The sequence below is a fragment of the Tachypleus tridentatus genome, chromosome 13 (assembly GCF_004210375.1).
Source record: "Tachypleus tridentatus isolate NWPU-2018 chromosome 13, ASM421037v1, whole genome shotgun sequence".
NCBI classification, from domain to species: Eukaryota; Metazoa; Arthropoda; class Merostomata; order Xiphosura; family Limulidae; genus Tachypleus; species Tachypleus tridentatus.
This window is the reverse complement of record NC_134837.1, coordinates 126,012,738-126,039,713: the sequence shown is the minus strand read 5'-3', so window position 1 is coordinate 126,039,713 and position 26,976 is coordinate 126,012,738. Positions and strand designations below refer to the sequence as shown.

The 26,976-nt window shown below is 36.5% G+C and overlaps 1 protein-coding gene and 1 long non-coding RNA gene across 5 annotated transcripts in view; both read right to left on the bottom strand.

Moving 5' to 3' along the window:
* Nucleotides 1-395: 395 nt before the first annotated feature.
* LOC143239089 (uncharacterized) lies at nucleotides 396-3,289 on the bottom strand. Its single transcript, XR_013021020.1, has 3 exons — nucleotides 3,058-3,289; nucleotides 2,399-2,492; nucleotides 396-435 (listed from the first exon to the last, which is right to left on the bottom strand). It is a non-coding gene; the product is annotated as an uncharacterized LOC143239089 (long non-coding RNA).
* Nucleotides 3,290-3,365: 76 nt separating this feature from the next.
* The window catches only part of LOC143239088 (MFS-type transporter SLC18B1-like), a 43,041-nt gene continuing 19,430 nt past the window's right edge, over nucleotides 3,366-26,976 (bottom strand). For all 4 annotated transcript variants that reach the window (XM_076479902.1, XM_076479900.1, XM_076479899.1 and 1 more), the window contains 9 exons: nucleotides 21,654-21,727; nucleotides 19,379-19,526; nucleotides 15,465-15,533; nucleotides 13,616-13,703; nucleotides 10,444-10,580; nucleotides 9,948-10,046; nucleotides 6,996-7,087; nucleotides 6,356-6,450; nucleotides 3,366-3,440 (listed from right to left, as the gene is read on the bottom strand). In XM_076479902.1, the coding sequence (XP_076336017.1) occupies nucleotides 6,423-6,450; nucleotides 6,996-7,087; nucleotides 9,948-10,046; nucleotides 10,444-10,580; nucleotides 13,616-13,703; nucleotides 15,465-15,533; nucleotides 19,379-19,526; nucleotides 21,654-21,727 (735 nt within the window). In that variant the 3' untranslated portion in view covers nucleotides 3,366-3,440; nucleotides 6,356-6,422. The remainder of the gene's footprint in view (nucleotides 3,441-6,355; nucleotides 6,451-6,995; nucleotides 7,088-9,947; nucleotides 10,047-10,443; nucleotides 10,581-13,615; nucleotides 13,704-15,464; nucleotides 15,534-19,378; nucleotides 19,527-21,653; nucleotides 21,728-26,976) is intronic.

The window sequence follows — 26,976 nt, the reverse complement described above, 5'->3', positions numbered from 1 at the left end:
GTAAACTGATAAGTCCTTTTGTAAAGGTTGACATAAACCGTTAAGTCCTAAGAACAAGACACAATAAAACACCTTACAATTAGCTGTAACACATAACCTTCAGTAACTGCTGATTAAATTTATAATACAATAATCATCACCAGTAATATTAAATGGTACGATATAAAATATCACCTTCTCGACAAAGATAAACTGACATAATCCTCATCTGTATTCAGTGAATACAGATTCTTATATCTAATCATTTTAACATTTCGTAGAGCATTTGAAAGCTCATTCTCCAAGCCCATGTAAGTTTCACAGACAAAGTTAATATTTCGTGATCCGCTTCTCATACCATACTTAAACTTTCTGAGATTCAGAGATCAGTTTTTTCTTTTCTTCCATCCTGTCCTGTGGTCCTTTCCGTAGAACATAGAACAGCAAAATGGGAATCTGAAACAAGCATATTTTATCAATGGTTTGATTTGTATTACGCGCAGAGCTACATGACATCTCTCTTCACTAGCCGTCCCTAATTTGGAAGTGGAAAACTAAAGGTTTGTTTGTTTGAAGTTAAGCACAAAGCTACACGAAAGGTATCTTTACTCTGTCCACCATGGGTATCAAAACGCAATTTCTAGTCTTGTGAGTCCGAGAAAAAGAAAACGGTTAGAGGGAAGTCAGCTAGACACCAACTGTCAATTCTTGGGCTACTCTTTTAACTGAATTGTAGAATTGGCCGACATAGTTTAGCACCCCCATGGCTAAAAAGATGAACGCCTTAACTACCTGCTCATGCTAAGTTATTGCGTTATAATAACACGGTCATTGGTAAAAGAGTTTGCGGTGAGTGATGATGACTAGCAGCCTTCCCTCTTGTCTTACACTGATAATCATAGGGACAGCTAGTGTAAATAATCCTGTTGTAGCTTTACACGAAATTTGAAAACAAACAAACAGTAATATAAAAATGTAAACACCAAGTACCTGTTATTTTACTTAGTGCAACCCTACACGATGCACTGTGTCCACATCGGGAAATCACACTTCTGATTCTTGCGTCGTAAATTAGTAAACTTACAGCTAACCTACCATAACTAATCTAGTCATACGTTCATCTGATTACCTGAAAAACAATTTTAGGAACCAACTGGATTCAACTCCGAATACAAATATTGTTCTTACGTTTTTAGTGGATATTTGAAAATATCCGATGGAAGAACAGATCATCGATTCATATTGGCACACAGACATACTTATGTCCAAATCATCGATTCATATTGGCACACAGACATACTTATGTCCAAATCATCGATTCATATTGGCACACAGACATACCTATGTCCAAATCATCGATTCATATTGACACACAGACACATACTTATGTCCAGATCATCGATTCATATTGACACACAGACACATACTTATGTCCAGATCATCGATTCATATTGACACACAGACACATACTTATGTCCAAATCATCGATTCATATTGACACACAGACACATACTTATGTCCAGATCATCGATTCATATTGACACACAGACACATACTTATGTCCAGATCATCGATTCATATTGATACACAGACACATACTTATGTCCTCTAACTTTCAGTTTCCTTTTCCTGGTATTAATATGCAGATCATAAGATTCCGTTCTTGGTTTCATGTTTTATGAACCACAAAGATTGAAATGTATTAGATTCGAACGATCTTTCGTCATTAAGAAAATAAAATGATACAATGATGGGGCTAACCACCTTTCAGTGTATTCCATCAGCTTCCTTTGACTTTCTATGTAGAACAGCCTCTATAATCAGCTCGTTTTGACTTTCTAGTGTAGTACAGCCTCTATAATCAGCTCGTTTTGACTTTCTATGTAGAACAGCCTCTATAATCAGCTCGTTTTGACTTTCTATGTAGAACAGCCTCTATCGTCAGCTAGTTTTTACTTTGTAGTATAATACATCTTCCCTGGTATTTTCACTGTTTTTAGTGTAGCTTGTATCTTCCAGGCCGGCTTAGTATTTATAGTATAGTACAATCTTAATTATAATCATTATAACATTGCATTTTATGGACGACTAGCCATAGTGCAGTTCTGTGTAAAGAATGTTTGATAACACGTTAAATGTGGGATTGAGTTTTACAAATTACTGGATAAACTTCTTTTAAAACACTGAACTCACAATGAACACACTGATTAGACATAGGAAAATATTATAATTAATATCGAAGTTTCATCGAGGGTTACAAAAGATCAATCCATAGATACTTACATGTGACTATAATATCAAGGATCACATACATATGACTGTAATATGAAAGATTACATGTGACTGTATTATGAAAGATCACATATTTACTGTGGTTATAAGATCAAGGATCACATATTTACACGTGACCGTAACTTACCAGTAAAGCTTCGAGAGTTACAAGCACCAGCGTACCATATTCATATCCTGTTGTGTCTAGAAGATAACCTCCCAAAGATGGTCCGATGAAAGCTCTGTATATAATATAAAAACAAGCAACAATATCATGTTAAATATGACACGTAAGTTATACTGTTGGTGAGAATGAGTTTATATATATAGGTTTAAAATAAAAATTATATATATCTTACCATAAAAATAACCCATTATGTGTATGTATCTATTTATTAACATCCATCAGTCAGAGTTGGCTTGTTGTCAGAGTTGTTTATGGTGAGCTCTAATTCACCCACTTTTGTTTCCTGTTTAAAGTTATTCAAAAAACGAAATATTCAAGTTCACAGTATGAAAAGAGCATTTTAAAAACTAGTTTAAAATTACACGAGATGTTAGTGAAGAAAACGCACATCAAAGAATCATAAAAGACCTTCCTTATAACTGGTGGATAAACATTTGAAGGAGGGAGATTTCTCGATGTTGTAATATTAAATTAAATATAAGACTCGAAGTGAGTTACATTCAATAGTGGATAAATACTATAAGGAGGGAAGTTCCTCGATGTTGTAATATTAAATTAAATATGACTCGAAGTGAGTTACATTCAAACATAGGAAGTAGACACTGAGAGAGGACATGTACCTCCAGGTATATGACACTGTAGCAAAGTGCTATTTTGTAAGAGGAAACAGACTTGTTAGGGAAAGTTACTGTCTCAACTTTGAATTCAATGGTCGCAGTTAACATGGCAAATAAGTGACCCTCGTTGACTCCCCCACGATTCCAATCTGTTTCACCATCGGAATGGTTGATCACTATATCAAACGAACTCCAACAGGAAAGTTTCAAATTTACAAGAAGGAAAATATGGGTCACCCTATCGAGGACACACAAACGACCATGCTCTCAATCATAGCTTCTAAATGTACAAGCAGGAAAATATGGCTTACCCGATTGAGGACACACTTGCAAAAATGCCACCAATCATTCCATAAGTGGACACATCGTCAGGAAAGCCACGATCACTTGAAATAAAAAATATTATAATCAGAAACAAGAAATGTAATAAATTACAGACAACGGAATATAACGTAAGTGTTATTTATACATAAAAATGGATGTCATGTTTCTAACCAGACTTCACAACATCATAAGCCAGGTGGTTAAGGCACTCGACTCGTAATCAAACATGCTCGCCCTTTCAGCCGTGGAGATGTTATAAATTGATGGTCAATTCCACTATTTGTTGGTAAAAGTTGGCGGTAGGTGGTATTGACTAACTGCCATTCCTCTAGTCTTACACTGCTAAATTAGAGACGGCTAGTGTAGAAAGTCCTCGTGTAGCTTTGCGCGAATTCAAAACAAGCCAGACTACTACATCATGACCGACTACCGATAATCCCCCGCACCACCTGACCAATTAACTAATAATTGACATTGAATCTTAATTATGTTTACAATGCTTGCCTCGAGTTACTTGATGTACAAATGTTTTTCGCTTTTATCTCCCCGACACACACACACATGTGGGCTTAAAATTAACACCCCGATTTTCATTCTCAAAAATATTACTGTATGATAGCAGTCATCCTCACCCACGCGACACACCACTAAAGGATGCCACACGCGTATTGACCTTAGATAATGGGGAGGGATACAAGGGGTGGAGCTGATGACGTCACCAGAGATGATGACGTTATAGTTCTGAGACGTAGTAACAGAGAGCATGTTGCTATGGCTGTATGACAGGCGGGCATGACGTCATAGTTTCATGAAGCGGAACCACAATCTTCACGACATCATCATATATTTTTGTACATGTAATCAATAGCCAGATTCACTTATGATCTACAGTATAAAAAAACTCCACTAATTATTTAGTTCTGCATTTAATCCTACTTTTTTAACCTTTCCTGACCTTTTATATTTAAATCAGTTATCGTCCTAAAAAGCGCACTTATTTAACATGCAAGCTTACGACAATCTCACCGTTTCTCTTATTTTTCTTCCTTCATATAATTACATTCTTGACAAAATCTTGTTTCTTACGATAAAGAACCAGGAAGTACACAACCAATTTTGATTTAACATACTAAGGACGTCATCAACTCTACCTCTTCTTTTCCTCTTCATTGCGTGGAGTCGACACGCATGTGGCACCCTCTAGTGGCGTGCCATGTGGATGAGGAGTAACTACTGATGTGACTTCGTTAATAGCAGTAAATAATTTCAAAAGAAAAATAACTTACTTTTCATTACATGTTCCATGATTGGTGGGAATTAAAGCATGAACTTATCAAAATTTTTTAACATTTATTTTTATTTGTCAACTTTTAAATTTGAATGTTATTAACAATATTTAAAAAAATTTAATTTAATATTGTTGACAATTTTCTTAATTATCGGTGCTGATTATCGTCTAATGTTGTTTAAAGTTAAGCACAAAGCTACACAATGGGATACCTGTGCTTTGCCCATTATAAATATCGAAACCCTGTTTCGCTGTAAGTCCGCAGACGTAACGCTGTGCCACTGAGAGGCGATTATTATCTACTTTACTGAAGTACTTTCGTTGTTTGTTCGTTGACTGAATTTCGTGTGAAGCTACTCAAGGACAACCTGCACTACGAGTCCTTATTTCAGAAGTAATAGACAAGAGGGAAAGGAAGGTAGCCAACACCACCCACCTTCAACTCTTGGCTTAATCTTTTGCCAACGAATAGTGGGATTGACTGTAACTTTATAACATCCCCTCCCACGAAGAAAAAGCGAGCATGTTATAGGGTTCGAACTTGAGTACTGTTTGTTTGTTTCTGAATTTCGCACAAAGCTACGCCAGGATTATCTGCGCTCTCGAGTGGTGTGGACAATTATGGATTAATTGCAGGTTGCTCGACTCACCTCAACTCGTACGTTATCAGTAAACCTTAGCAACTTATTATCCGTATAGTTGTTCGTGTTTTGAAACAAACGAAGTAAACGTACGTTTTAAGCACTGTAAATAGGAAAGTTATGTGTGGCAGTTTCAAGCGCCCTGAATGATATTGTCGTGGCAGGTTATATATTAACCTTCGTATAAAAACACATATAAACGAAGATATCAATATCTATGTATTTTCGGTCTCTTCAATGTATAACTTTACAATTTTATGAATATCATTGCTGTGTTCATTAACATATATTTAAATCACTAATAATAACCAACGAGTTATCTTACAATATAACTATCAGTATTTTACAAATGTTAGCCATTATAACAAGAAATGTTTAATGTGGATCACTTTGAATTTCGCATAAAGCCTCTCGAGCGAAGTCCATCCCTAATTTTGCAGTCATAAAAGGAAGGCATCTAATCAACACCACCCGCGTCCTACAGATTGCGAGTCGACCGCCCCAAACCACTTGGTTATACTGAAGATGACCTAAGAAGGTCGAAACGTTGTTCTCTGCTTTATTAGTAAAAGTGTTAATACCTATACCAGTCGTTCTGAAATATATTTTTACTCACAAGTGGGTTTCTCGTCATCACGAATTACCTCACATGACTTAACTGGAGATATCTAACACTGAAACTGTTCTAATTGGACCATGTACGAATTTAGACTGTTGTGATTGGTCAAGCACGACTTTGAAACTTTTAATTCTTTGAGAATAATTGCTTTGATTATTTAAAACTAAAAGTTAGAGGTAATTGCATAAAAACAACAACACGCTAGAAAAGTTTATTATCAAATAAACAACTGTTTCCCTCCCTCTAATTGTTTAAGGGACTTGCCAACACATTAAGCAACGAAGAATATTGGTAAAGCTTGATGTCGTCACTAAATAAATTCAAATCGCCGACCACAGGACTAATCGGCCAGTAGCAACCAATTTACTCTGTACTTCTAGCATTACATAAAAACTATACGCTTTACAAAAAAAGTAGCCGTCAACTTACGTGGCATTCTGTAACGCCATCGTAAAGGTGGAGACCAATTTTGCAGACAGTCCTAGCCCTAGAAGGGCTAGCGTAAAATAATCAACCAGAGGTCACTGAAAGAACACGAAATAATTTATTTACACAATTATTTAATAGTAAACAATATAATTTGTTTGTTTTAGAATTTCGCGCAAAGCTACACGTAGGCTATCTGCGCTAGCAGTCCCTAATTTTGGAGTGTTCGAATCCGCGTCGCACCAAACATGCTCGCCCTTTCATCCGTTGGGGCGTTATAATGTACGGTCAATCCTACTATTTGTTAGTAAAATATTATCCCAAGAATTGACAGTGGGTGGTGATGACTAGCTGCCTTCCCTCTAGCCTTACACTGCTAAATTAGGAACAGCTAGTGCAGATACCCTGGTGTAACTTTGCGCGAAATTCAAAAACAAACAAGCAAACAATATTTCAGTCAGCACTGAAAACGTGAAAAAAAATTAACATTCTCTTATTGGCGTATTATACCTGTATTAAATTCTTCTCTACCTTCATTCGTATTTTCCTATGATTACTATTTCAGAAATACGTAGCTAATTACCGGTGCTTTTAGAGTGACATTAAACTTAAATTTAGTTACGTAAATAAAATTCAATCTTACGCTTCAAAATTGAAGAATGGTACTGGGCCCACTAGAAGAAGACTAATGAAACACGTCACACATCCTACAAGACACATCAAGCGTGGGTTTGACTAAAGGAATAAAAACGTAAAGTATATTTCATGTTTTTAAAATAAGCTGGAAACTCTAACTAAAGTGTTTCATTTTTTGTGCGATACAGAGCTATCTAAGTAAGAAATTCAAAATAAAACTTTTTTTATATCAACCGTATTTTTGTAATGTGTGAAATAGAGTGTTAACTTTAATTTTCATTATTGTCCTAGGGAATACAATTTTGTATCACAGAATAAGGACTACATATTCTCTCTTGAATATTTTGAATAACAACCATATTAACACAAAATAGTACTCGGATGGCCATGTGGTTACGTTGCTCGACTCGAATCCCCGTCGCACCAAACATGCTCGCCCTTTCAGCCGTGGGGGCGTTATAATGTTACGGTCAATCCCACTATTCGTTGGTAAAGTGTATTGGCGGTGGATGGTGATGACTAGCTGCCTTCCCTCTAGTCTTACACTGCTAAATTAGTGACGGTTAGCGTAGATAGCCTTCGTATAGCTTTGCGCAAAATTCAAAAACAAAGAAACACAAAATAAATTCTTGCCACGGCTGCAATATTATAAAATCTTGGTGGGTCGGAAGAGAGAGGGAACTTTTGGGACAGAATTTAGCTGTTTGCTATATTCCTGTAATTGGCATGATATGTAAGCTTCGTGTAATTTGCACAACACCAGACAAGAAAGAATTTGTTGTTGGAGAAAACTGAAGTAATTCTGGGTAATTTGATGTGTTATTGGTTTTTAAAAAGTGTAGTCAGAATTTATCCATCACTGTGTAATGTCTTTACATTTTATGGACACTGTGTGAAATATTCCATGCAGTCAATTCAGTAGAATAGATTTATGTTGTGAACATTTACTTGAACAATTTAGTGGTAAAAGACATACATTTTTCATAACTTCAAACACTGACTGTATTGTATTGTTGTAAACTCCCAAATGTATTGTTTATCTATTTTGTTAGTTTTCAACATAATTCTAGTGAATTGCACCACACACTCACTTTGGACACCATTGAATCGTAAAACCTTCACGTGCTTAGTTTGCTATAACATTCGAAAAGTCTATCTGAGAATGAAAGAGGCGGGGTCAGACACCTCTCTGGCAGTTGCATCTCACTCACTCAGTCGGTCACTTCGCCTCGGCCCGGCATGGCCTAGCGCGTAAGGCGTGCGACTCGTAATCCGAGGGTCGCGGGTTCGCGCCCGCGTCGCGCTAAACATGCTCGCCCTCCCAGCCGTGGGGGTGTATAATGTGACGGTCAATCCCACTATTCGTTGGTAAAGAGTAGCCCAAGAGTTGGCGGTGGGTGATGATGACTAGCTGCCTTCCCTCTAGTCTTACACTGTTAAATTAGGGACGGCTAGCACAGATAGCCCTCGAGTAGCTTTGTGCGAAATTTCCAAACAAACAACCACTTCGCCTCGCTACACGTGCAGTCAAAACAAAGTTCAATCTTCTTCCCACATCATACCCGTGATATAATGAAATTCTGTAAAATTTCGTGTTTCCTTTTTACATCTATTGAACCCTAGTTCAGTAAACATAAATTGTCTTGTAATTTTTGATAATGATTTGAAATACTGGCTGCATCCATTCCTAGTAAAGTCTGAAAGTACAAAAACATCCAAACAGTTTTTGCTTCGTTTGTGGAAAATATATCACAGTTTCACGAGGGAAAAACATCACACATGAGGTAAAGGTAGTTTAATATCACTAGTCTGTGTATAAAATTGAGGACCAAAAAACAAACAAGAAATGGGCTCCACATATATGTTTTACAGTTTGTACATCTAGTTTGATGTGATGGTTGAATAAGAAAAGAGCAATTATGCTTTAGGCCATCAAATATTATCACCATACTTGGAACATAAATGGTGATCTAAACGTTACTGCATCCCTGCTAGACCTGCAGAGTGGATAAACCAAGCATTGTTGCTTTTTTGTGTCTTTGGTACAGCCCAGATGATAACAATCATTTCACAAAGAAGGAATTGGTAGTGACAGAGAATTAGTTATCAGAGAAACAAAATATCGAGTATCAACTTTTAGTGATTCCTGAAAATGTGTTTCACTTGATATTAAACTAAGACTCGTGAAGTTATAATAGTAAAATAAATGAAAAAGATGGTTATGGTTGTCTGACAAGTTTCTAAAATTTAGGAGGTATCTTTTTTGGACCACAAATTCGAGAAGTGCTGATGGATTATTATTTTGGAACAGTATCCTATCAGAAAGAAATTGTCGCCTGGAAATAATTCAAACTGGTTGTCAAAATTTCTTAGAATATTACAGAGATGAAAACCATGCTGCAATGATTAATTATGTGCTCGGGAATTACAGGAAAATGGAGTCTAGGATGTCAGCAAAGAAGTTCTTCTTTCTCTCCCATTTATACTTCTTTCTGAATGATTTAAGTGTAGTGAGCGAAGAATGTGGTAAATGCTTCCACCAATTTATATCTACAAGGACGATTAAAATCCTGCGATGACAGGAGATTACTGTTGATTCTTGCAACGTGAAACTGAGAACACACAGAAAAGGTGCAGAAGATCAAGCAGATATTTTATTACAAAAAATAATACCAAGATGAACGTTTTGAACATAAACTGAATGTATTTTCAGTTTGTAATATTATCATACTCATTGCTTTTTTAAACCGATATTTTTATTATGTTCTATTTTAAACATTCTTAAATGCAATTTTCAAATAATAAATATAGAGTTAGGAAAGGAAAAGTTATTTTGAATAAACCTATCGTAACTCGAAAAATAGGGATTATTACTAATTTTCAACAACGATTTTTAGAATAAGCATCATCAAATTACTCAGAAACAGCAAAAAAAAAAAAAATAGAAGTTTGTACTTACACCTTTATCACATAAATATCCCCAAAACGGTGTAGTACAGGCATACACTCCTCCAACAGCAACGAATATCATTCCAAGAACAGCTGGCTTTAAGTCGAACTAAATAATAATAATAAATATATGTGTATATCAGTTGCTCAGTTGAAATGCAAACTGGTCATGACTTACGCGTGTGAATATTGTACGATGATGTACACTCCTGCATTATTGTATACCACCAATTGTTTCAATATTGTCAAACCTTAACAAACTTTCTCCACATAGACCTTTACTTTAAGACGTAATGTGTTCCTAGGATAGCTTGAAAAAAGTTACGACAATCGAAACTTTCTGAATACACTGTTGTTCAAGCATCTCTTTTAGCTGGAGAACGTTTTGAAAGCAATTGGGGAAGAGATAATAATTTGGAATCTATGATGAAATTTTTCGATCCCTTTTCTTGAATTAAACGTATGAGTTTTCCATTCACATTAATCTTTTATTAAAGGTTACTAACCTTCCTGAGATGTGGTTCTAAGGTGGCGTCATTATACCCAAAGAAAATAAAGCCACTAATGAGCACCATGACACATGTCACCATCTTGGGGTCTAGAAGTAAACGTTTGTATCCACCACTTGTGTTAACTTCAGCTTCTAGAATAAAACCATTTGATGAAGCTTAAATATCACGTTGAAATTAATCACAATCTCTATAAATGTATTTGTTCATAACTAATTATAATCGTACTTACATGACTACGACCTTTAATTTTGATTTATTATCGTTCAGAACGAAAACATTTAACTGTATTCAGACCTTCTGAAGACTACCAATATATTTCAGCATTTAACTTTATTCACAACACTGGTACATCTCAGTATTTAACTTTATTCACACGATTAATATGCTAGAAAACCAAAGTATGATACGAGATTTATTTACTTTCATATATATATAATGTAAACCTTCCTACAGCTGTCTGCAGGAAGTAAAGGGTGGTGATACATATTGCTGTTGTTTTTGTTGTTTTGAATTAAGCACAAAGCTACACAATGGGCTATCTGTGCTCTGCCCACCACGGGTGTCGAAACCCTGTTTTTAGCGTTGTAAGTAAGTCCGCAGACATACCGCTGAGCCAATGGGGGACAGGTGATATATATATGGGACATTGTAGGCTTTAGCTTCCACGTCTTCCTCAGTTATTATTTTTTCATTTATTTTTCTTATTATTATTTTTTATTTACTAGTGAGGCTTTGAGAACAGAAGGTAAGACTGATAGTCGCCTCCAAAAACCAGGAAATCTCTTGTTCTCCACATTATAACTTGTGCCCTGGTAACTTATAGTTATAGTTATTATGTAACGAATGCATTACGTATCATCGATTAGAGAATGTCTGAACTTTACAAGTGCTTCACGATGTTTTAATTCCCACTCAAGATTTTAGTTACGTAACGAATATATTAGTTTTTCATTGTGTAATGTCATGTATTTTTATCCTACGTTTACCCTTACTGTTGTGACACATCATGAACAGTCGTATGACTAACTCTCAAACTTGGGTTTAGACCACCCAAGAAATGTGTTCACTGCGTATTGGCGATATCCATGAGCAGCTGTGCATTGAATAATGCTGATATGTTAATTCGCACGTGTTGTTATCATATCCATCACGTTAGTTTTAAGACCGTATAATAACTATTGGACCAACTGAGCTCTTTTCCATTGATAGTACATGTGTTTAATAAACTCATGTTTGTTGTACCGCGTTCTAGTAGCATTAACAACCGAGCCTGGTTGATAATTCCTGGTACTGAATTATAGACCTTCATAGTGACTTGTAAAAGGTGAAATATGGAGCTCAAAAGGTAATTTTACATGTCTGCGATTTATTTGATTTGGTTTGTTTTGAATTTCGCACAAAGTTACACGAGGGCTTTCTGTGCTAGCCGTCCCTAATTTAGCAGTGTAAGACTAGAGGGAAGGCAGCTATTTATCACCACCTATCGCCAATTCTTGGGCTACTCTTTTATCAACGAATAGTGGGATCGACCGTCACGTTGTAACGCTCCCATGTCTGAAAGGGCGAGCATGTTTGTTGTGACGGAGATTATGAGTTGAGTGCCTTAACCACCTTGCGATGCCGGGCATTAAAATTCGTAATGGACTAATTAAGAAAAGAATGGAGAGAAAAAAAGTCTGTAGTCAATTGTCTTTTTAGGACTTGTAACTCTAGTTTATGGAATGTTATACTTAATTACACAATTATAATAGTTTGTTGTTTTCTTAGTGTAAAACTACACAGTGAGCTATATGTACCCTGCCTCTTGTGTGTTATCAAATCCCAGATTTTAGCATTGCAAGCCCTCAAGCATGTTGCTTATCAATAGCTTAGCGGTAAGTTTGAAGGCTCATAATTCTAAAACCCGAGTCTCGATACCCGACACAGCACATAAACTTCATAAAATCCATTTTAAAAATAATTTAAAGGGAATGTTTAAAATAAAAGCATTTCCGCCTTTGCATGAGTTTGAAATACGAGATATGTAAGTTTTATGAGTTCTTCTAGAGTCAGAGAGCGTGTTTAATGGTTCGTAAGTTTTTATTGAATTACTGCTTCAAATAAGTCTTCTTCCAAGATATTTACCTTTAATTCAAAATGGGTTCGCCCTCTAGTGGCTCAGCCCTAAGTCTGTGGACTTATAACGCTGGAAGCTAGGTCTCGATGTGTGCGGGCACAGCACAGACAACCCATTGTGTAGCTTTGGGTTTAACTAGAAACAAATAAATAAAATCAATGAAGTTAGATGACTGTTGTGTTAAGTGAGTCAAGCTTGTTTAGTACATGGAACGAGTGATCTTAAACTTGAATTGATGGATTAGTCTTCTAGTGTTTCCTAATAAGTCACTTTTAAAACTTGAACTGGTACATTCGTTCTTCTCTCACAAACTAAGCCCATCCTCGAGCCACAAACTTCAAGGTTATGTGATGACCGTTTAATTATTTGTCACTGTAGTAATTTATATTTCATCGTCTCGTGCTTGAGCCAGATTTTTCGCACACGAAGAGAGAGCTCTACCAACTGAGCTAAAAAGCTATTTCCCCTAGCGTTGACTAGTAAGGCGCTTTAACGTGTTATTACAGAGTAACTACATTCGGCTTAAATTAGACTAAAACGTGTATGTTTTGAGTGCCACATACTGAACCGTCAGTTCAAAATAAGCTGTGTGAAAGAACTGTTGTGGAAGTGATTGTGTGTTAAATGGATTACTTTCATTTCTCTTGGGCCAAAAGTAGTCCATTGGTTAAGGTGTCATCCTATGTATATATGGATCCGCGGTTTAAGTCCTGTTGTCACCACAAAAACACAACAGAATCGCTCTCCATACTATTAGGCAGTGGATATATCAATTTCCACTATTTTAATATAATAAAAATAGCTCAAGAGTTGGCGATAGTTGGTCATCCCACAAATCTGTCGCTTCAAAATTAGAAATGTCAGCGCATATAGGCTTTGTGTAGCTTTGTATAAGATCCAATAGACAATTTCTCTAATAAGTCATACATTTTTTAGCGACAAATCTTATGATATTATGCCACTTAACCATTCAGAAATTTAATAAACTCTTTGTTCATTTTAGGCTTAGCTATTACAGTTTGTTCACACGTGTAATAAACAAAAATGTACCGATATCTGGAAGAATGAAGAATATCATTAAAGATGAAAATAGCAGAAGTAAACCCAACACTAAAAATGGTAGAATGTAGCCTCCGACCTAAAAAAGAAAAGGAATTTTAAAAATCTTGTTGCAACAAAAATACCAACTAAGAATTAACGACAACTTGACTTTTATTATATTATTTGAACTTAACACAAAACTCCGAGTTAATTTAAAATGTTACAAATGAATGACTAGTGAACATTATTGGTCTCTGATCCTCCTGTCGTATGTGCTGTTGTAGGTGTGTCAGTCAACATTCACCTAATTGATAACCCGTTTAGTCAAACTAGTATGGAGGTCAGTAAAACCTGGATGTCCCTCTTGTAAATATCAAAACAACTCATTGCTTAAAGTCCTATGCGAAGACCTCAGACTAGAAGTTTTGTCAAGGAGACCCAGGACAGAAGCCCGACCCCTTCCCCTAAAAGGCCTAGGACAGAGTCCCGGCCTGTTTTACTATAAGACCAAGGACAGAATTGCGGCCCTTTCCACTGTAAGGCCCAAGACAGAGTCACAGTTTTTTGCACAATAAGATCCAAGACAGAATTGCGACTTCTTGCACCATAAAATCCAGGACAGAATCGCGACCTCTTCCATTGCAAGATCCAGGGCAAACTTCCGACCCCTTTTACTATAAGACCCAAGACAGAATCTCGGCGTAAGTACCTTAAGGTAGAAGTTGTTCACAAGATTAACCTTAAAAGAAAAGCGTCAGGGTAGTTGAGGTTAGTGATCAAGCATGGTGTTTATGTTTTACATAAATTGACTAACGTGTTACAGACTACAGTATAAATTATATAAACATATAATACGCATTTAACAAATCTCCGCTTTTTACAATAATAACGCAGATAAACAAGATATAAGGCCAGGTGGTTACAGCACTCAACTCGTAATCTGAGGGTCGCGGGTTTGAATCTTCATCAAACCACACATGCCCGCCTTTTCAGCCGTGGGGGCGTTATAATGTGACAGTCAATTCCACTATTCTGTGGTAAAAGAGTAGCCCAAGAGTTGGTGGTTGGTGGTGATGGATAGCTAGCTCTCTTCCCTCTAGTCTTACACTCCTAAATTAGGGATGGCTAGCGCAGATAGCCCTCGTGTAGCTTTGCGCAGAATTCAAAAACATACAAACAAACAAGATATACTGACTATGACAAATGTACAACGGTACCTCAATATGTTAGTTCTGTCACAGAAACACGTTCCGTCTAATATTTACAACACTAACACCAAAGAACCGAGATATAATGACCATGGCAAATTTACAGTAGCACATCAAAGTGTATCTCTCACAGAAACACGTTCCGTCTCCTGTTCACAACAATAACATCATTCGAACGAGATGCATGTATTAAGCATAGCAATGATGACTTTTTCCCACCTCACCGGTCTGTACAGTTGTCGATTTTAGTTTCTTTATATTAAATCAGTTTACAGGAAAATGTTAATATTTGTTATGATGTAAAGGCCAGGATTTGTGTTCGTTCGAATTCTCTTATCAGCCTCTCTCTAAAAATTGTCAGTTTTTCAGTTCATCTGGTATTTACTCGTGCTAAGGTACTAACCCTTTAGTGGAGAAAACTTCAATAAACTACCATTGAAATTATTACCCTACGTAAACCACAATGATAATAAGGCGGTTTGACAGTGTAGGAAAATTGAGTTGTTTTTTTTTTGTTTTGTTTTTTTGTATTTAGGGTGAGTGGATCAAAAACTGGTTTATATCGCTTTCTATTTTTTATTATTCCTTTACATATTTTCCGAAATATTTTATTACATAAAAATAAATATGAAAAGTATGAACAAACATACCTGATACAAACCTCCTCCTACTGTTGGTCCAATCACCATTCCTACACCAAACATCATTTCCATGGTAGACTAGAGAATCCAAAAAGATAACATAAAATATCTGTGAGTAAAAGAGTGTAATGCTTGCTCTTTGTTTGTAACTGGTATAAGTTTAATTACTAGTTCACGAATTTCAAATACGGTTCTTTGGCAGAATACATCTTAAAACGACTTCAGGACAAAAAATATTTGTCTTCCCCTTCTCTCTCTACGTGTATTTCTCTAACTTCGGGATAAATCTGTAAACGTAAATCTAGTGACAGCGATAACAAATTAATTATATAAATAGATACAAACATACCTGGTCAAGACATACAAAGAGAAATGACGGAGTGAATAAAAGCAATATGTGATTCTCGTAAGTTTACTCGTTGCTGATATGGTACGATAGTTAAACACTTGGTTGTTGGTATATCTCTCAGAAGAAAGAGAGACAGCTGGTGACAGACTCGTATAGCATGATTGACTCTATCATTAATATATTTCCTAAAGCTGAAAATGCGAAGCGTGTTCGGGAATATATAGCGACTTTAATCTCGGATCTATCTGTTACTCAACCTTACACGCTAACCATTAGTCGTAGAAATGTAAGTGGTACAACATTCAAAATTAAGGTACTTTGCTTGAATAGTTTGTTTTAGAGTTAAGCACAAAGCAACACAATGCTTTACCAATCACGGGTATCGAAACCCGGGTTATAGCGTTATAAGTCCGCAGACATACCGCTGTGCTACTTGGGTAGCTGCTTGGGTAGTTAGTTTTGGGCTCACTCGCAATGGACTAAAGAATTATGAAGACAGCGGCATCTACCGCAAGGAAATTCGTGCTGTAAAAATCACTGTCGTACACGTGGGGAACTGTTAGAGTTTGTTTTGAGTTGCTAAAAATTCTATTCTAATTCGCATGTTAATAGATTTATCTTTGATTTTTATTCTAGTTATCCAGAACCTCTTTGAACCTCAATATTATTTCATCTGATGCTTCAAGTAGAATATCATCATGTTCGAACTTAATTCAATCACTTTTGAAATTATAAAGTTTGGATTTGTCTGTAGACATCTCTTCTCTTTCAAGGACAAAATTATGAAAATGCAGAAATTTCTGCGTAAGTATTAATGTCCATTCTGCTTGAAAAGCTGTATTGGGTCCACCATCAAATGTCTCTGGCAAAGGATTCTAAGGGCTTCCTACTTCTTCTATCTATAACACATTACGAGTTTTACATAATATAGAGTGTGGTTGTAGTATTAAATCTGAACACTTTGACGTTGTTCTGATGAACGAACAGTGAGGTTTAAAGAGGTTCTGGCCATTAAAGCTTTCCAGTCGTAAATAAACTTTGTGGGGGACTTTTTATAGCAATTAAATCAAACAATTGAAGAAATTGATGATGACGTGATATTAAAAGTTGTTTTCAGTTTCTACACACTGTGTCAAAGTGAAACAGTTTATGTTATTTCCAGTCTCCAATGGTCATTGGCTAAACTTAACTGCTGTATAGTTAGTAATAGTGTCATTGGTCGGATGTTAACAGGACTATAAACCACATGGCCTGGCGTTTTTCGTGCTTTGAGTAACTTATCCAGAGCCTAATTTACCAGACACGTAAGAAACGCGATTAGATATTTATTGATCATCAAAACTGTAACTAATCAACAACAAAAAAACTCTTAAAATCGTCTTAGTCAATTAAGCTAACTTGTCAAAACTTCACTCAACTGATTTGTTTGATTGTTTGTAATTAAGCACGAAGATGCACAATGGACTATCCGTACCCTGCCCACCACAAGTATCGAAGCTCGGATTCTAGCGTTGTAAGTCCGAAGAGATGCCGCTGTGTCTCTGGGGAGATCACTTACCTCAAAAGTTAGTTATACGTGTCGACGTGAAAGGGTGTGGATGTGTTGTTTGTTGGATTTCAGCTATTTAAGGGCTATCTGCGCTATCTGTCCCTAATTTCGATATAATAGTTTACAGAGAGAAGATAACTAGTTAACAACACGCATCGCTAACGCTTGGTCTGCTCTTTTACTAATTAAAAGGGGGATTGACTGACACATTATTACAACGTCCCCACGACTAGAAGGGCAAGCATGTTCGATGGCAGAATTCGAACCAATGGCCAGCAGGTTGCGAGTCAAGCACCCCAACCAGCAGAATCGTACGGATGTATACTTGAAATTGTAAAAAGGAAAAAGAAATGACCATTATTACCATAGAAAATTAAGAACTTTACAACAACCATACAAAAAAAAAAGGACCTCGAGTTTTATAAAACAGCTTTACCATGAGGTACTTGCAAAAGTCTTATGTAAAATGTTTAATCAAGTGGATATATTACTGGACGACAGTTTTGTTTTGTTTTTTCAGACATTTGTGCAGAGCTACAACGCGATATCTACACGTAGCCATCTTTAATTTTGAATTGCTGAACTATAAGGGACCTTTGGGTAATTGAATATTGGGTTTTGAATATCATTCTGAAGCCACAACCAGAGACCCTTGTCCAATTGAAGAGTGGGTTTTTACTATAACTCTTATGACGTAACCAGGGACCATTGTCTAATTGAATAGTGGGTTTTAATTATTATTCTGATGGCACAACGAGGGATCCTTGCCTAATTAAATAGTGGGTTTTGACTGTCACTCTGGTAGCATAACTAGGAACCCATAGTGTGGAGTGCTTCCTTTGTTGCAACGAGCCATGAGCCTTGAATCCTAAGATTTAGGATCTGGGCATGCAAGTCACAAAACAAAACCAGATCCATCTTGAACATAAGGAAACCTTAAGGGAAAATGACCGTTCTCTTTAAGTTTGTAATCATTTTCCGTGTCCATTGATCATGAATTTACACACATATTTATTCTAAAAGCGACACTAAACTAAACCGAATCGGAAGTTCAAGAAAATAAACTGGAAACTTTCAGATATTCTCTGAACTGTAAAAGACGCACATTATATTACTGCACGTATTGTTAAAAAAGAGGGCTCTATTAATATTAGATACTCGGTGGTTGTTTTTTTAAATTTTTGTTTATGTGATCTTTTCACAAAGATACATAAAGGGCTATTTGGTTTGGTTTCTTCTGAATTTCGCTCAAAGTTACTCGATGGCTATCTGCGCTAGCCGTCTCTAATTTAGCAGTGTGATACTAGAGGGAAAGCAGCTAGTCATCACCACCCATCGCCAACTCTTGGGCTACTCTTTTACCAACGACTAGTGGGATTGACCGTCACATTATTACGTCCTACACTGCTGAAAGGGCGAGCATGTTTGGTGTAACGGGGATTCGAACCCGCGACTCTCAGATTACGCGTCGAGTGCCTTAACCACCTAGCCATGCCGGGTGCACAAAAGACTAACTGGACTCTGTTCACTGAAGATATCGAAACCTAACTTTTTAGGGTTATAAGTTCACAGACTTGTCACTGAGCCATAGAGGAAAAGGTGTGGAATGAATGAAATGTCTCAAGTAACAATGACCAGTATGAAAATGGTTGGTAGCAAACGACTGATACTAAAGAAAATGGCCCCCAGTGGCACAAGGGCATGTCTGCGGACTTACAACGTTAGAAAGCGATTTCCGATACCCATGGTGAGCAGATCACAGACAGCCTATTGTGTAGCTTTGTGCTTAACTTTAAACAAACAAAGAAACTAAACAAAATATCAGGAAAATAATATAAAATCAATTAAATTATGGGATGTTCTAGAATGAAATAAGTGTATAGTAAATTTTGCCGCACGTATGCAGTATACTGTGCATATGCGTGTGTCTGTATGTGTCAAAACTTTACAAGTAAATTACATGTTTTACGTGAGAGTTCTGTATTCAAAATAGAGGTGGTAAGTAGGGGTGTTTGAACTACTTACAAATGCGGTTGTTGTTTTTCCAGAGAATTCCGAAACACAAATGGCGGGACTAGCCGTGTAGTAGGCTCCTCCCCCTAAGCCTTCAATAATCCGTACAGCAATGGCAAGAATAAGAAAAGTGGAACCTGATTTTGCTTTATCCAGGAACCTGTAACATAATTAGGGTTGTAACATAAGAGAAAATTCCACCAGAAACACCACAAACATTGCGTTTATAAAAGCCTTTATGCCAGATCGCGCACATTATAGGTAAGATCAAAACACTTTATTTGTTTGTTTGTTTTATTGCAAGGCTACACGTCAGACTGTCTACGTTTTGCCCACTGCTGAAAATCTAATGCTGTGCATCAGTGTGTGTGTGTGTGTGTTTCTTTTATAGAAAATCCACATCGGACTATCTCCTGAGTCCACCGACGGGAATCGAACCCCTGATTTTAGCTTTGTAAATCCGTAAGCTTACCCCTGATCCATCGGAGAGAAACGCACCTGAGGAACAACACTTGTATTTTATTACTCTGAACAGCTAGAATCGATGTCTTGTGAAAGTAAATATCCATGTATCCTTGTAAAATCTGGAATTATTGTCTATACTGCATAAAAAAGCTTTTCAACCATCGCTCATTCTCATCAGTCCGACGACAATGGCAAAATTGTCTAACATCGCAGTTTTCTTGTTAACAAACTTCTGCGGTAAATAGCAAAGTCAAATATACCGACAAAGGATCCACAGATCGTCTACTGTACGCAGACGTCGACTTCCAAGACCACATTTAATTAGCTGAATCTAGGGACGCACCTGTTATGTGATCAAGCGCAGTTGATTTGATTTTCGTTTCGTTGTCTAAAACCATTGTATATTATCTAAGTAATGATACTACGAGATATGCTAAGCTTTAACGCAATAGCAATATGGGTTGGAAGGTTCCTTTTCGTAATCGTAGCGGATGAAAGCTTTGCTGATTGATTTATTGGCTTAGAGTACACTGGTATTAATAAGCTGAATAATGTGAGATTAAAATCTGTACATTTATTAAATACTATTCCAAACAAATAGTAAAATAAAATATATAAAAAGTTAATACAAATTGGTTAAAACATTTTAAAAAGTGAATGTTAGTCGTGCCCAGTGATGCATACATTACTTTACCTAGCTTTTAAGATAGATATTTGGTTTTAGTTTTACTTGTATTTTCCTGGATTCTTAGCATTCGTGGTGACGTTATTAAATTAGTGATAAAAAGGAATCTAGGCTTAAAAGAAAGCCATGTGTATAGTTGGCGTTTCATTAAATATTTGAAATACATCACTTTGAGTATATATGTGTTTATAATTTTAAGCCGTAATTAAATTTGTAGCAAGGTAGAATTTTTTTTTTATTTGTTAAGCATCTGATCAACGCAGGTGTCGAAACCTAATTCTTAGCGTTATAATCCTCAGATTTACTTACTTTACGCCACATGTAGAAAGTCAGAAAATAAATAAAAATTGCTATAAATACAATTTTTAGGCACAGTTGCTCATTGTTTGTAACTTCCAAAATTTAATGTTTGTATAAAACCCGTGATCGAATAACTAGTGTCTAGACGGTGAGACTAAAATACTGTGTGATCTGTCATTAACACAAAATTGTACAAACGTATTAGAAAATATTTGGTTTTTTTAAGAACTTCGCGCAAAGCTACACAAGGGCTATCTGCTCCTAATTTAGGAGTGTAAGACTAGAGAGAAGGCAACTAGTCATTACCACCCACTCTTGGGCTACTTTTTTACCGATGAATGGTGGGATTGACTGTCACGTTATAATGCCTCCACGGCTGAAAGAGCGAGCATGTTTTGTGCGACGGGGATTCGAACCCGCTACCCTCAGCTTACAAGTCAACTGCCTTAACCACCCGGCCATGCTTGGCCTATTAGGAAATGAGGCTTCATAATTCATGAAATACATGGATAATTGGAATCACGTACAGATGTTCCCTTTAGCCTTTTGCTGTTAAATTAAAGACGGCTAGCCAGACAGCCATCGTGTAATTTTACGCGAAATGAAAGCAAAAAAAAAACTTTGTCTGACTTCACCAGTTGCATACAACAGCACAGTACCCGCTCGTTTGGGTCTCATTAGCATGTATTATTTGAAATCGAAATGTAAACATTCATTTTTGCTATAAGATAAGCTCAATCACAAAGTATTACTACAACTAATTGTTAGAGAAAACAACTGTAATAAATGCAGTTTTTTGAGTTATTTGAATGACAAAAAAGTAATAAAGTCACTTACCCAAACAAAATAGAGCATGATCCACAAACAAAAAGACCTGAATAAGTTAAAAATTTAGGCTTCAAGACAGGTAGCTAGAAGTAGATTAATAAATAATTAGAAATATTTATAGGATAGAGTAAAACATATTCATGTATTCAACTTTTAATAATCAATAACACTACTTTATTGTTTGATTGCCTGAAGTATGTCCATGTTTCATCCTAGTATAACATACAAACAGCAAAGTTTCATGCTGACATCCTAATATAACATACCAATATGAAAGTGTCATGTGATCCTTGTAATATAACTACAGCAATCTGTCGTGGTTTTTCCAAGATAATATAACATACGTCCAACAAGGAACCATTTGGTCTTTCAATATAATATAAAATACGAACAATAAAAAGTCATTTGGTCCTTCAAAATAATATAACGTTCAAAGTGCTAAATGCCTCTTATAACCATAAATATATCTTAATATTCTGTTAGTTTTGCTGTGAACAACAGAGAACTGTTTCGACGGTTTCAGTATCAAGAGTGTATTTTTTATTCAAGCTATTGAGTCAGATATAACTTATATCAAAAGTGTGATCAATATTACCATAATTTCACTGCATTTACATTAAAATTTGAAAGTTCATTTATTCAGTTTACGATTTTGTTGTTGTTTTTAAAGTATGGACAACAAAATTTGAGTTTTCCCTTTCTGGCATTTAAATATTGTTATTTTTTTCCAATTCCTTTTTAACCCTTGTCTAATACTTTTGGTTGTTTTCAAAACGCACATTTTATGACACCAAACTTTTTATCACAGAGAGCCATCGTGTATCTTGTTTGGTTCCTTTTCTATAAGTTCAGTAGCCAGTCCTAGATAACTTTTTTATTTAGCGACAATTTTTTTCTCCTAATACTTGATTAGAGTCTACTAAGTCTACTCATGGCTTTCATTTATTTTCAACCATTGACTAGAGGGATTAAACAGCTAGTCAGTTAGCACCCATCATCCACGATAATGGATCATCAATTTTATAACTTACCCTCGACTTAACGAACGAGGTATATTTTGTGGTACTCTATGGATTCGAATGCTAATCACCAATTTGGCATTCCATAACTCTATCGCAGGGCGAACCTGCGCTCCTACTAAAATTGTTATCACATTTTTAAGACGACATCATAAAGAAATGTCTTCATAAGGGCTACACAAGAGTAAATACTTAGGCCTTTTTGTTTCTGCACGTGAACACAGAAAGACGTTAAAATACGTACGTCCTTAGCCTAGAAAGTTGTGGCAACTATATATTAATCGAAGCCTATAAAATCATCGACATTCCATTATTGATTATTTATTTATTATTCGTTTTTTACTAATTTTTTATCAAATGTCATTATGATAACGGATGCTTTTCCTGCATTAAAGTTATTCGATTGTGTTTCTGTTGTATTGAATTTCGCGCAAAGCTACACAAAGGCTAACTGCACTAATCCGTCCTTAATTTAGCAGTGTAAGACTAGAGGGAAGGCAGTCATCACCACCCACCGCCAAGTCTTGAGCTACTCTTTTATCAACGAATAGTGAGATTGGCCATCACATTATAACGCCCCAACGGCTGAAAGGGCGAGCATGTTTGGTGCGACGGGGATTCGAACCCGCGACCCTCAGATTACGAGTCGCACGCCTTAACCCACCTAGCCATGCCGGGCCTAATACGTAAAGCTGTTTGTTTGTTTTTGTGTGTGAGAGTCAGTCTCGGTGCAAAGCTAAATAACATTAGATATACACATATGTTTCCATTACTAAAGCCCAGCACTGCTAAGTGGTTAGGGCTCTCGACTTGTAATCTAAGGGTTGCGAGTTCAAATCTCCATCATACTAAACGTTCGTCATGTTCGCCTTTTCAGCCAAGGATTGTTATTGTGTAATAGTGTATCTCACTATTCGTTGGTAAAAGGGTAACCCAAGAGTTGACGGTGGGTGGTGATGACTATCCCCCCCCTCTAATCTTACACTGCTAAATTAGGGACGACTAGCGCAGATAGTCCTCGTGTAACTTTGCCGAAATTGAAAAAAAAAACAAATAAAATCTAGTAATAAAGTTCGCTGGCCTGGAAATGAAACGAGCAAAGCCATACAGCGCCCTGTAGAACTTGATAATAAAGTCATATTTGTGATAACTGTGTAGTATTTGTTGATTAGAAGGTTTATTGAACTTCCAGTTATTGCAGTGAAATTCCTTAGGCTTCGTGAGTTCTTGCTTTGTCAATATGTATTAATTATGGTATGCATTTATGAGAACTTGTTTGCCAAAACGCACTTGAAAGGTAAAGTGTTTTTTTTTTCTTTTTCACTTCCAGAATTGAACAAATTTCGTTCCAGCAAAAGCTTTTTTTTTAAATTTCGCGCAAACCTACACGAGAGCTATCTGCGCTAGCCGTCCCTAGTTTAGCTGTGTAGAGGAAAGGCAGCTAATCATCACCACCTACCGCCAACTCTTGGGCTACTCTTTTACCAACGAATAGTTGGATTGAACGTAACATTATAAGGTCCCCACGACTGAAAGGGCGAGCATGTCTGATGTGACAGGGATTCGAACCCGCAAACCTCAGATTACGAGTCGAGTGCCTTAACCACTTGGTTATGCCGTGCCGGCAAAAGGTATGGGTAGGTAAACAGCATAGATCCAAATGGCCTTAACACTATTGTTTGAGGTAATGATGTCAAAAGCCTTAACCCACTTGGCCATGCCGAGCCTTTTCTGTTGTTTATTTTATACAATTGTGAATATACAGAAAACAATTCGTAATGAAAGAACATCAATGCATTAACGAACATAAGACAGATTTTTCGTCTGTATACACTTACAATACTAAAACTCAGCTTCTTATGTTTCTGTTATAGAGTCAACCATATATTTTAGTGTCAGCCTCAAGGACGAATCTCGACAAGACAACACCTTTATTAATGTGTTAAAAAGCTCCCTAAACTTCTAGCTTTTGAATTACTCTATCAACGACATTTGTACAGCTACTACCTGGTGGCACAGTTGTATGTTTTCTGACTTATACTGCTAGAAACCGGGTTTTGATACCCGTGGTGGGCGGAGCACAGGTAGCCCAGTGTGTAACTTTGTGCATAATAACAAACAAACAAACATACAAAAAACTATGCAAATGCCATATAAAAACCAAAATAGGGAGTAACTTGAAGGTACCCCTCACTCTTGAATATTACCTTAAAAGCAGGGATATTTTAATTTTCAATCTAAACAGCACTTTATGCGCAACTGAACTTCTGAGATTCAGATGTGTACTTCGTAATTTGGAGCTAATAACCAGAGGAAAGTTATCCAGCTAGCAGTACCTACCCTTACAAGACAAGGCCTGGCATGGCCAAGTGCGTAAGGCGTGCGACTCGTAATTCGCGGGTTCGCGCCCGCGTCGCGCTAAACATACTCGCCCTCCCAGCCGTGGGGTGTATAATGTGACGGTCAATCCCACTATTCGTTGGTAAAAGAGTAGCCCAAGAGTTGGCGGTGGGTGGTGATGACTAGCTGCCTTCCCTCTAGTCTTACACTGCAAAATTAGGGACGGCTAGCACAGATAGCCCTCGAGTAGCTTTGTGCGAAATTCCAAAACAACAACCTTACAACCTTTGTCCGGGTCCCTCAATTAAACAATGTGACTGACGTTTATAAAACGTGCATAGTGTTTTCGGCAGCATTACGTCTCGGACCCCGGATCCTCCAATAAGCAGCTCGACATGCTACTCGGCAGGGCAAGCCCTAGAAATATCGCACAAACAAGAAAACGTGAACGCGTGTGACTATTACTGAAATTAAGCCCACCAATTACTGTTGAAGATTCCTCTATCTTTTACATACAAGTAACGTCAGTTTCAAACTCTCTAAACTTTATGGTACCGTTTTTTGTTGTTAAACGCAAAGCTACACGAGGATCAAACCCCACATTTTGGCGATATTAGTGAGATTACGAATGAAAATATTGCTGTCAAGAAGGGTAACCATTTGATGAATCAAAGCATTTCAATCACTAAGACTTTAAACGAAACGCTATAGTAAATATTTTTTTCTTTGGTTTTCGAATTTACGTTCAGTTTGGGACAAATACAAACACGTCCTAAAAATAATTATTTGCTCGTTTGATGTTAAACATAGAGCTGCACATTGGGCTTTTTGTGTTCTATCACGGGTATCGAAACTCTGTATAAGCCTTCAGACTTACTGCAATGCCACTAGGGAGCTTTTAGCTGGAAAGTAAAGTTTGTGACATGTAAACTCAGATCTTTTGATTTTAAACAATATTTTATCATTACATCTGAATACATGAATCGCTGTATTATTATGTGTTAGACCACAAGATAAAATCAAACCCGCGTATTCCACTACACGTATGGGTGCTTCAAAGCAACTGTAACTTATCTAATTTATAACGCTTATACAACCAACCATAGATATAATTATCGATTAATGTTTATATAAATATCTTTTTCATGGAGTGTGTGTGTTTTCTTATAGCGAAGCCACATCGGGCTATCTGCTGAGCTCACCGAGGGGAATCGAACCCCTGCTATTAGCATCGTAAATCCGTTGACTTACCGCTGTACTAGCGGGAGGCGTTTTTCACCACAATATATTAATTGTGGAAATTAAAACTAAGAAATTTCGATATGTATGTTACATATAAGAAGATGAAATCGTGTGTCACTTAAATTCATTATTGAAGCAAAAACTGTAATTATATAATACAATACATTAAATGTATACTAAATCGATACTTACAAAACACAACTGGTTATTAAATACTTTTACTGCTTCGTTTTAATTGTAACTTTTAACGATGTACGGTTAAACGTTGACTACAATGTTGACGTCATATATTAAACTGTAATCGATACTTTAAAATAAAACTTTTTTTGTAGTTTGATTTATAAAAGTGGAATAGTAGGTGTGATAAATATTAAATGTAGAAACAATCACATGTTAAAACACCCTACGGCGAATTCAACATTATATTAAATTATGCACCTTAGTCATAATGACATTAGTATGACCATCTGCCTATAGTACTTTAGGAAGACTATCCGCCTCATTCCTTACTTTTTCGACGATGTAAAATAAATAAATAAAATTGTAAAGTGTACAGTATAAAAGTTACAAGAAATATTAATTTTAAGGTTTTAGTCGTAACTGAACCTAAAACTATATATATAAAGTTCATGATATGTTGAGACACGCTGATATATGTTCATATACACTACTCCCTAGTGGTTTGCCCGTGAACTATCTGTACGCCCATCATAGATGACATCATCAATCCT